The 12,040-nt window shown below is 35.7% G+C and overlaps 1 protein-coding gene across 3 annotated transcripts in view; it reads left to right on the top strand.

Moving 5' to 3' along the window:
* Positions 1 to 12,040, top strand: part of LOC128556876 (uncharacterized) — a 135,546-nt gene that overhangs the window by 23,112 nt on the left and 100,394 nt on the right. For all 3 annotated transcript variants that reach the window (XM_053542708.1, XM_053542706.1, XM_053542707.1), the window contains exons 5-9: positions 2,996 to 3,219; positions 6,193 to 6,272; positions 7,196 to 7,299; positions 7,729 to 7,864; positions 9,164 to 9,237. In XM_053542708.1, the coding sequence (XP_053398683.1) occupies positions 2,996 to 3,219; positions 6,193 to 6,272; positions 7,196 to 7,299; positions 7,729 to 7,864; positions 9,164 to 9,237 (618 nt within the window). The remainder of the gene's footprint in view (positions 1 to 2,995; positions 3,220 to 6,192; positions 6,273 to 7,195; positions 7,300 to 7,728; positions 7,865 to 9,163; positions 9,238 to 12,040) is intronic.

Here is a 12,040-nt window from a genome sequence, read left to right as displayed (position 1 = left end):
TGTGGCTGCGTTTGCTATAAGTACCGGTAAAGCACCTTTGAACGTGTTTATCATGAAAAGGGAGCTATATAAATCTGGTATAATAATAATAATAACAATAATACATTGTAACTATACATTGATTTGGGTAAAAGGGGTTTTGGGAACTATATCTACTAGATTTTGTTATTGGATCTGACATTGCATGCAGCTGTACAATGTGTTAAGACAATGTGAGTAGGTGTAATGATTGCTAGGAGTTATATTTGTTGACTCTAAATTTTAGTATAGCTGTTACAATATTTTAGACAATTGATATAGATGTACAGATGGCTGGGAATGTGTGTTCAACCTGTATGTGATGTAAAATTAAGGCCTAAAAAAGTTCTTTGTTTCTGGTAACATGGTAAAAAAATTAGGGTAGGTAGGTCGGAAATCTTTTTAAAAAAATATTTTTATACGCCTGTCTCAGAAAGGGGGCAGGGGGCAGGGTCCAAAAGCATGTCCGCTCTCTAAGTATAACAGTTTTCATCTGCTCTTCACCAAACTTGGTGACAATGTTTGTGACATAATTTCTCGGCTAAGTTCGATAACCAGCAAAATCGCACTAGGCACTCTTGAGTAATGGCCCTTGAATTACATGAAATCTGCAAATTTAGCCTTGTTCTTCCTCTAAGTCAAACAGTTTTCATTCTATCTTCACCAAACTTAGTGATAATGTTTGTGGGCATAATATCTCGGCCAAGTATGATTACCAGCAAAATCGCACCAGGCACTCTTGAATTATGGGCCTTGAATTACTTCAAATCTGCAAATTCGGCCTTGTCCTCCCTCCTAAGTCAAACAGTTTTCATCCAATCTTCACCAAACATAATATCTTGGCCAAGTTTAATAACCAGCAAAATCACACCGGGCACACTTGAGTTATGGCCCTTGAATTACAAGAAATCTGCAAATTAAGCCTTGTCTGCTGTCAGAGTCAAACAGTTTTCATCCGATCTTCACCAAACTTAGTGACAATGTTTGTGAGCTTATTATCTCAGCTCTTGAATTACTCGAAATCTGCGAATTTAGCCTTGTCCGCTCTCTAAGTTGAACAGTTTTCATGTTATCTTCACCAAACTTGGTGACAATGTTTGTGGGTATAATATCTCGGCCAAGTTTGACAACCAGCCAACTCGCCCCAGTCACTCTTGGATTATGGCCCTTGAATTAGGCCAAGTTCGATGGTGGGCATATTTTTGACAGTCTGTTTTATTAAGTGAGACTTTTCGGAAATTATTTTTGTGTCAAACAATGAATACAAATAAGGGGTTATGCCTTTACAGTATCTAGATTTCTAACATCATTGGCCGTGTTTAAAGCATATTAAGTGCAGTTTTGCAAATTTTTGTTAAAATGTTGAAAAACAAATTCTACAAGGCCATAAAAACATTTAGGGTCAGACCAAAAATTTAGGGTAGGTTGGGATACCAGAAACAAAATTTTTTTTTACACCTAAATGTTTATCTGGGTAGTTGATAAAAGTTCCCACCTTGAATAGACTGGACTTATTTCCAAGCTCCAGACAATTTACCTTCAGCATACAGTCATGGCTTAGTATGAGTTTACATAGTCATCTGGTATTGTACACTAGTCAGTATATCAGCTGCAACCTGTTAACCACTGTACCACGGACTCCTTTGAGGAACTATGTTCAGAAAGAGATGTTTAGATTATTTCTACCCCGCGAACAACAAAGTTGTAAGGGGGGTATACTGGTTTCAGGTTGTCTGTCTGTCCGTCCGTCTGTCTGTCTGTCCGTAGACACAATCTTGTGCGCACCATCTCTCCTCATCCCCTTGACACAATTTAAAAACTTCACACAAGTGATCAGTAACAACAGTAGTTGTGCATGGGGCATGTTAGGTTCTTTCAGAAAAAAAAATTGCAGAGTTACGGGACTTTGTTCTTTGTTACTATACTATATACATAGACACAGTCTTGTGCGCACCATCTCTCCTCATCCCCTTGACACAATTAAATGAAACTTCACACAAGTGATCAGTAACAACAGTAGTTGTGAATGGGGTATGTTAGGTTCTTTAAAAAAAAATTGCAGAGTTATGGGACTTTGTTTTGCATATGCAATCTTGTGCGCGCCTAATCTTCTGAACCCTTGCACACAATTTAATGAAACTTCACACAAGTGATCAGTACCAACCCTAGTTGTGCATGGTGCATGTTACGTTCTTTTAGATAAATATTCTGCAGAGTTATGGGACTTTGTTTCTTGTTAACATGCTATGTACATACAGTCTGCATATGCAGTCTTGTGCGCGCCTAATCTCCCGAACCTTTGCACACAATTTAATGAAACTTCACACAAGTGATCAGTACCAACCCTAGTTGTGCATGGTGCATGTTACGTTCTTTTAGATAAATATTCTACATAGTTATGGGACTTTGTTTTTTGTTACTATACTGTATTCATACAGTCTATATACATACAGTCCACATAATTATGCAATCTTGTGTTCGTCAAATTGCAATGTACTAAGTCAGTGCATGCGTGGGGTACATTCATCACCTTTAGTAATAGCTCTAGTTTATTACATAATCTTCCACATACGTGTGAGATTTCTGTTACATATTTTATTACGTTATTACACAGTTATTGACTTACGTTGAGGTCAGGATGTGTTTTTACGGCCCTGTAAAAATGATATTGACTGAGGACACAGATCATCACCAAACTTGAACAAAATGTGTTTGACCATAACTCCTTGCCAAGTTCGATAATAAGCCAAATTGCCCCAGGCACTTCGGAATTATTGCCCTTGAACATAATTACCGATACACAGATGTAAACCGGTTACTCCAACTCCAACTCCTACAGATACCAATAGGCTGCAAACAGTATATAAAGACAGACTTACTATTCAGATGATTAGGCAGTCATGGGAGACATGTGCTTTTCTCAAAGGAACCTCTAGTGTTTTATATTCTTTTCAAATGTTTGTTTGGTAATTTTCAGCAATGCTGGATCTGTGTGACCTGGCTGATGGTTGGCAGTATAGAGATGGTAGATGCCTCAAGTTCTTTGATACTCCACAGTCCTGGTTCAACGCGAGGAAAACTTGCCAAGCAAATCAAGGAGACCTTACAATTTACAAGAACTATGATGAACTCAGAAGTCTTGACAGTCTTATTACATGTCGTACCATTGATAATGTAGCCTGGATTGGACTCTCAGACACTGTAAAGCAATATTAATTGTTTTATGCTTTTGTAAACTTTTATAATCATTTCATAGAATAATGTTCAGCTAGAGAATAGAAATGTGAAACATGACTTCGGTTTACATGGACATGCAATGATTGAGCATGAACCGTATGTTCTTGTTTTATTAGTCCAGAAGAGCCCTTTATATGAAAGAGGTGTAATTGTGCCCAAAACTGTATGTTTGGACATTTAGATTTACCCTTGTCCATATTTGTGTCCATTGGTCTAAATTTGTGTTGTGTAGATCTCAAACAGTTATTGACCTAGAGTCACGAAACATCATAAAACTGATATTCAGCTTGGGAAGTTGTGCAACAAGGGTTTGGTTAGGATTCCACTCACTTAGACTAAAGTTATGGCCATTGACAGTCAAAAATATGCATAAAGGGCCAAAAAGTTTCTGTCACACATATCTTTAAAAGTATTTCAAGTTGAAGTCATGAAACATTACAGGATTGTTCAGCATGTGAAGTTGTGCACCTAGTGTTTTGCCTTGAAGTTAACTCTATTGTATATTTCAAGAGCAATCCTGCAATAACATTTTTAGCTCACCTGAGCACGAAATGCTCAAAAGTGAGCTTAAGTGATCGCCCTGTGTCCGTCATCGTCCGTCCGTCATCAACAATTTGACTGTTAACACTCTAGAGGTCACATTTTTGACCCAGTCTTAATGAAACTTGGTCAGAATGTTACCCTCAATAAAATCTTGGACAAGTTCGATATTGGGTCATCTGGGGTCAAAAACTAGGTCACCAGGTCAAATCAAAGGAAAAGCTTGTTAACACTCTAGAGGTCATTTGGGGTCAAAAACTATGTCACCAGGTCAAATCAAAGGAAAAGCTTGTTAACACTCTAGAGGTCACATTTTTGGCCCAATCTTAATGAAACTTGATCAGAATGTTACCCTTAATAAAATCTTGGACGAGTTCGAAATTCGGTCATCTGGGATCAAAAACTAGGTCACCAGGTCAAATCAAAGGAAAAGCTTGTTAACACTCTAGAGGTCACAATTTTGGCCCAATCTTAATGAAACTTGATCAGAGTGTTATCCTCAATAAAGTCTTGGACTAGTTCAATATTGGGTCATCTGGGGTCAAAAACTAGGTCACCAGGTCAAATCAAAGGAAAAGCTAGTTAACACTGTAGAGGCCGCATTTATGACTATATCTTCATGAAACTTGGTCAGAATGTTAATATTGATGATCTTAAGGTCCAGCTTGAATCTGGGTCATGTAGGATTAAAAACTAGGTCACCTGGTCAAATCAAAGAAAAGCTAGTTTTCACTTTAGAGGCCACATTTATGACCATATCTTGATGAAACTTGGTCAAAATGTTAAACTTGATGATCTATAGCTCAAGATCAAATCTGGGTTAGGTGGGGTCAAAAACTAGGTCACCAGGTCAAATCAAAGGAAAGCCTTGTTAACACTTTAGAGGCCATATTTATGACTGTATCTTCATGAAACTTAGTCAGAATGTTAAACTTTATGATCTTTAGGTCAAGTTTGAATCTGGGTCATGTCGGATCAAAAACTAGGTCACGGGGTCAAATCAAAGGAATAGCTAGTTAACACTTTAGAGGCCACATTTATGACCATATCTTAATGAAACTTGGTCAGAATGTTAATCTTGATGATCTTTAGGTCAGTATGTCAGGTGAGCGATACAGGGCCTTCATGGCCCTCTTGTTATAAACATTGTGTCTCTCATAATGGCTCAGTAGAAGGTCCCCAATCTGTTATATTTATCATCAAACTGCCGCCTTACACCAATACAACAAGTGTTCAGTCCTTTACAGGGTTATTATGAAAACACATGTTTATTACCATTTAACTAATAAATACAAAGATATTTAAAATAGTGAGGACTTTCTTCGTGTCTGAATCATGTGATGACACTTGTTCTCTGTCTCTTAGCAATTTCATGTCTGCTCAATATTTTGAGAATTCCTTGACCTACATTCCTGAAACTTGGCAGACATGATGCAATTGTTTTTGGTGGTCATTAGGTCAAAGACAAGGTGATTATATGTACAAAAATTGTTTTTGCTTAATATCCAGATAATCCCTAGACCTACATTCTCAAATCTTGGCAGGCCAAAAACTTTTGCTGATGGATAGTTGAACATCTCAATTGACTTTTGGTTCAGTAAGTCAAAAAATCAAGCTCACAGTGACGACTAGTTAAAAAAACTGTTTCTGCTAAATATCTTAAGCCTATTGGCAGTTAATCACAATTGTTGATTTAGAGGTAAGCAGGTCAAACCCTTTCCTCTCAGTATTTAAAGAACCATTTGATCAATGGCTTGCAAACTTTCCTGTATGCGTGTTTAGGTGAGTTGGTCAGTGGTGGTGGACACACTGACTGTGCGTGTAAAAACCATTTACACTCAATATTTTGAGAATGACCTGACCTATGACCCTCAAAATAATTCAATTTTTACTAATTTCTTTTGGCTGTTGTGATGAAAGCTTCAAGCATATTTGAACCATTCTTGACACTACTGTCCCTACAAAGACCAGTTCTAGTGTCGTTAAGACCTCTGTGGGGCTTGAACCTGTGATTCACTGTTTGAGCAGGGGACACTGAACCACAAGAACACTTCCCCATATTTTGAGGTCAACAGGTCATGGCCACTGTTGTGTAAAGTGATCAGATGGACGTCATGCAGCGAGGTCATCCATCCAGTTTTTTGCAATTTAGTTTTTGCTCAATAACTTCAGAATACTTCAAGCAGTAATTCTCAAACTTGAATGGGACATTGCTTCAAGCATATTTAGTTCTGACTGTGATGCTATTGTTTTCTATTTTAGACTATAACAAGAGTACTAGATTGCTAGACCAATGTTTCATTTGAACCAATATATTGGCAATAAATTGAAGATAATGTAGGTTTGAATGTTTAAGTACTGTAGAAACTGAAATGGAAAATTACTTTTCTTGTTTAGGTTCAGCCCAGAATGTGGAGGTGGATAAATAACGACACGGTCAGATATGCAAGATGGTATTCATATGGCAATCAAATTCTGTAAGTCTTTTTACGAAAGAAGTGATGAATGTACTCCTGTATGTTTATCAGCCTAGCACAAGTGATTTAATATTCTTAACTATATGACTGCTTATATATTATTCACTGATAAGATAAAGTGGCACATTTATTATTTTGATTATAACCATGCAAAAATTTCACACTAACTGTTGAACTGCAGATTAGTATTCAGTCTATAGGTCATTACAGTTCAGAGTTTTTATATTTATAAACTAGGAATTTAACAATTACTTGTGAATAGAACTATTCAACAAAAAATGAAGACATTTTGTAATTTGGCCCAGCATTATGATTTTAACGTGTATGATGTCATATTTTTATGACGTTACTGTTGAATCTGTTATACTTGAGCAATTTTGCTCGTTTAGAAGTTCACAGAGATCAAAGCACAGCCCTGTTACTGCCAAACAGTTGCTGTCAAGTCAGATATTCATATCTGCACCTACCACCATTGAAAAAATCTTACAATCTTTTAGAATAATATACCACTTATTTTCCTATGTGATTATGTAGGAAATTTTTTGGATCATGTTATAATAGATATTTGAGCCGCACCATTGGAAAACCAACATAGTGCATTTGCGACAAGCATGGATCCAGACCAGCCTGTGGATGCTGGTCGCAAATGCACTTAATATAATGTTGGTTTTCTCATGGTGTGGCTCATTTAATGACTTGAATATTCCATTTGTGAAAGCTGCTTTATTTTCCACTTGTATCAGGCAAATCAAATTACTAGACAAAGTACCTTAAGCACTAGGTCATTTAAGCAGAAAATTGATACTAAAATTCAGGGAATCGGCAAAAATAATATTTTATACACTTTAATTTAGTTCAACAATTATTTCATCAATGTTTGAAGGAACTTCTATTTTTGATTCAAACTGTCCTTGTGTTTGTAGAAAGAACGGCTCTACCTGTTCAGCTGCATCTCCTATTGATGGGTGGGCCTGGAGAAACTATGTTTGTGATACACAACTCAAGTTTATATGTAACAGGTCTCTAGGTAAGTCATTATAATACCATATTTTAATACCATTTAATAAAAAGTTAAGTTTGTTTGTGTTGGGTATGGGTAGGTAAAAGGAGGGTGGGTGTCAGGGAAAAAAGCAAGGATTAATATTCAACAGGTAATGCCATGTACCAAAAACGAAGCCTCCCTACACTGCAAACCACAGCTTTGCGTGCACACACACACACACACAGCAAACAGACAAGCAGGAAAAAACACTGTGTTTTGTACAGGCCATATTTCAGACAGAAAAATATATATGATAAAAACATTTTCATAAACATAGATGGTTAGAGATATTCATGCCTTAAAGGAAGTTTGCTTTTGTTCTATCTGTTAAGTTTGATGCATTCCAATTGAATATATAAATTGCATTTACTGATATATCACTTTTGTAATGCTTACTATTTGTCATACTTGTAGGTGTATGTCCGGCTGGATGGTTGCAGAATCAGGACAGATGTTATGATCCTAATGTTGTAGATACTGCCAAGAAAACTTGGTTTGATGCTAAAACATACTGTGAGAGTACTGGAGCCTCTCTGCTTGTTATAAATAGGTAATAAAAATTGTCTTCTATTAGGGCGGTCTATACTCTACATGGCATTTATATGCTTCATTGTGTCTGAAAGGGCGGATGGATCGTAATTAAACTTAAAAAGATAGTCTTCTATTAGGGAGTCAGTAGCATTGTGGTAATAGCTGGACTATAGTTCTAGCTATCCCTGGCCACAACTGATTTCCCAACTCGTTTTCAGTGCTAGGTGATAAATTAAATTGGTATTGTTTCTGGTAGTAGCAACCTAGTGTAGGTGCTGGATAAGTAAATATATCTGTCGTAAAATTGAATAGAAACTGTTAACAAATCATTTTTAGCTTGACTGTTAGAAGAATAAGGACAGCTATAGCATTGGCCTCTGCATTTTGAAGTTTTTGTGATGTCAAACATTTTCTTCATTAAGATATTCAAGTGAAATGTTGCTGTACTTGCTCAAGGTGAAGATGTCTATTTGTGTGATAAGTTCTACAACTCTACCAGAAATATGTGTATTTCGTGAATAGTGGCCCTTTTCTAACTTGGAAATTTTTGTTAGATGCCGAACTATCTGCAGTATTTCTAGATTTATGCCCCTTTTTAACTTTGAAAATATGATGAAAGTTCTTCAAAGAGTACAGTTACCATGTTTTAAACCATTACAGATACTATGTTTAAACTTCATACTCATCTTTCAGGTATTAACACAAGGTTGCAGCATCAGGTCCTATAACTCTTACATAAATTTTGACAAAGTGTTCAAGTGTTGAATACAAATTACTTTTTCCACTGTTAGTACAAGTTTTGAATTTAAACTTTATACAGTCTTTATACAAGTTATTGAGGTGGATAAAACATGGTGAAAATACATGTTCCGTAACTCTTAATTGTATTTTGGCAAAATTATGCCCCATTTTTAACTTGGAAAATGCAACATTAAAATTTTGCATGGAAATTACTGTCCCCAAAACTTATTCAGATACTTGGTCTAAACTTCACACAGATGTTGGGTGCAATTGAACAAGGTCAAATTTTTAAATGTTTTTGCTTGACTTTTTTTTTATTTGGTTGAGTTTTGTTTTACAGTTTATAAGTTTAAAAGACCTTTCCGTTTGACATTAAATAGCAGTTTTAACTCCAACAAACAAGTTAAATTTTATTTTTATGTCGCTCTTTAAAGAATGTGATTTCATGTCCCAACGAAATTTCTGTGTTGCCTGAAACCACAAAATACTTAACCACAAAATATAATGATTTCAAGGAAGAAAACAAACACTTCTTGAGTAGCACCCTACAAACTGTACCTTATACTTTGTTTTGCAGTCAACAGGAACAGTCTTTCATCAATGTCACTTTGAATTCACTGAAAGTGAATAGGGCATGGCTCGGATTTTCAGGTAATGTTGCTTCTTCAGATTTTAGTCTGCAAGCATTACCAGTTTTTAGCTCAACTATTCAAAGTATATGGAGAGCTATACTATAGAGTCAGTGTTTGTTAATGTTTTTTTGAAATGGTAATATGTTGTATACCATCAAAGATACTTACTTCAGACTTAAAACACTTGTTTATTATAACAGTCTTTACCTGTAAGCAAGTGTATATAACTCTGTCAAGTATTTTGGCTGAATTACGGCCCTTTTTGGACCTAGAAATTGGTTCAGATTTCGTACAGGTCCATGTTTTATAAAAAAAACTATTTGACATATGGCTTTGAAACTTTGAACACTTGATTATTATAACAGTCTCTACCTGTGGGCAAGAGTACATAACTCTGTCAGGTATTTTGGCTGAATTATGGCCTTTTTGGACTTGGAAATTGGTTCAGATTTCGTACAAGTCCATGTTTTGTAACAGCTATTTGACTTGTGGCTTTGAAACTTTGAACACTTGTTTATTATATAAGTCTCTACCTGTAGGCAAATGAACATAACTCTGTCAAGTATTTTGGCTGAATTATGGCCCTTTTTGGACTTGGATATTGGTTCAGTTTTTGTACAAGTACATGTTTTGTCAAAACTATTTGACATGTGGCTTTGAAACTTTGAACTCTTGCTTATTATCATGATTTCCATCTTACGGCAAGAGAACATAACTCTGTCAACTATTTTGGCTGAATTATGGCCCTTTTTTGACTTTGAAATTATTTAAATTTTTCATACCAGTCCATATTTTGCCAAACCTGTATGACATATGGCTTTGAAACTTCCTTTGACCATTTGTTTACCATCATATGATACCAGATGAATGATATAGGTTCAGTAACTCTTGCTTTCACTTTGAGTCATTTATTTTCAACAAATTTGTTTTTGTGGTTGTTAGCAAGTTTGTGTCTCAATAACTGCAAACATATCTGAATGATACATCACATACTTCTTTGCCATGATAATACAAACTGAATGACATTGTTTCCATAAATTTCATAAAATTATGCCCTTTTAATGCTTAGTCATAGTTTTCAGCAAAGTTCTGTTTGCTGTTGTTGTCAAACTAGTTTCTCAGTAACATTGCAAGTCAATAACACTCTACATTTGTCTTTGCCATCATAGTTATCAATAGTAAAACATACGTTTCATAACTCTTAATATCATTTTGGTAAAATTATCTTCCTTTCTAAACTTAGACATTTTTTATATAAATTAGCTGTAAAGTTGAAGGGGGAATATCAAAATAATTTTCATACATATCTTTGCCTTCCATTCTGTCTGCCCTCCCTTTTAATTTTACTTTCTTGTTTTCCTTAGTACTGTCACTTAGTATCCTGTCACTCCCTACCACATTATCTCCCCCTGCTCCAAATTTGTTTTTTTTTTTACGTTTTTTTAATAATATAGATTAATCCTTCCAATTAATCTTGTTTATTCTGGCTAAATTCCAATCTAATTGTTTGTTTGTAATTTGGCATCGGTTGTCATAACACTAAGTCGTTGCTATGGTATGTATCGCGAGATTTCGTAGCAGACGATAATTTATAAGTAAAGTCACGTGTTTGCCGTGCTTCCGATTTGCCATTCAGCACGAGGCCGTTTTAAGAACAAGACATAAATACCAAATATGCTAAGCGATAGTTATGCCACGTGGCAAAAAACAAGAAGTGTTGGGTACCGGCAAGGTATAAGAGAAACGCCGCAGATGGGATGGAGAATGTTAGAGGTAATTTTATCGACTTCCAGCAAATTATTTGAGTCTCACGGTCTCGTGTGTCAGCAGTCATTTCGTAATAGGAAGACAGAAAATTCTGTCCTTTATTGAATGTAGTGATCAAGCGATTACCACAGATTACAATTCAGTTTCAAATTGCGGTACATAGGACCGCGTAAACAAAGGAAATGAGACTTTTTTATTACTCAGATTTTATGATGCAGAATATTAATACTACATGTTTACTTTAGAATGTTATTACTTTGCATGTTCATTCGAGCTTAACACACACAATGTATATATATATCTATATATAAAAATAAGTAGGGGCGAATTGAAGGGTGCGGTGGAGTTAGTGGATTTCACTCCTAGGTTTCAAACACCGGTACGATAGAATGTCGTTCAAACAACTGTTAATACAATATTGGTTCAATCGAACGTCGAAGGGATACGTTACATACCTTAATTCAGCCAGACAAATTGCGTGAACTGCTGAATCCATTTAAAATTAGTCAGTATCCTATAAATCGGAATTGCGTGAAATTTTATCAAAATATTTTAAACAAATAAATTTATTGCCCACAAAAGTTAGGTCACCACGTTTGTTTATAAATTAGAATAGGTAGCTATGAGGACACGCATTGACCGGCGGGTGACCGTAGCAAGCAGTAGGTACGTGAAAGAGCCCTTTATAGGAAATACCCGTAGAGCAGAAATTTAGTAATCAACCAGACGAACACAGTTGCAAGTGTCAGCTTTGCGCAAGTAATAAACAGAAAACATCGCGATCCGTATGCGCCGCGTATATATACAACGCGCGCATGGTACCTTCGTTTTACTATTAAAAGTTTAATATTTCTATCACCACTTGTGAAATGATAAAGTTTGAATTCTATAACAGCTAAAATAAGATAATGAAAGAAATACAGACACAATTCTACAAAAACGGTCGATTTTAATGAAATTGCATGCTTACGAATTTATACAGCGCGTTCTTTAATTTTTCGTTTGTCCAAAAAGTAAATAAATGTAACATACTATATGCATAAAGCTCAGATGTT

Source organism: Mercenaria mercenaria, chromosome 5, assembly GCF_021730395.1.
Source record: "Mercenaria mercenaria strain notata chromosome 5, MADL_Memer_1, whole genome shotgun sequence".
NCBI lineage: Eukaryota > Metazoa > Mollusca > Bivalvia > Venerida > Veneridae > Mercenaria > Mercenaria mercenaria.
The sequence above is the reverse complement of the archived record's forward strand: the minus strand, read 5'-3'. Positions and strand labels throughout refer to the sequence as shown.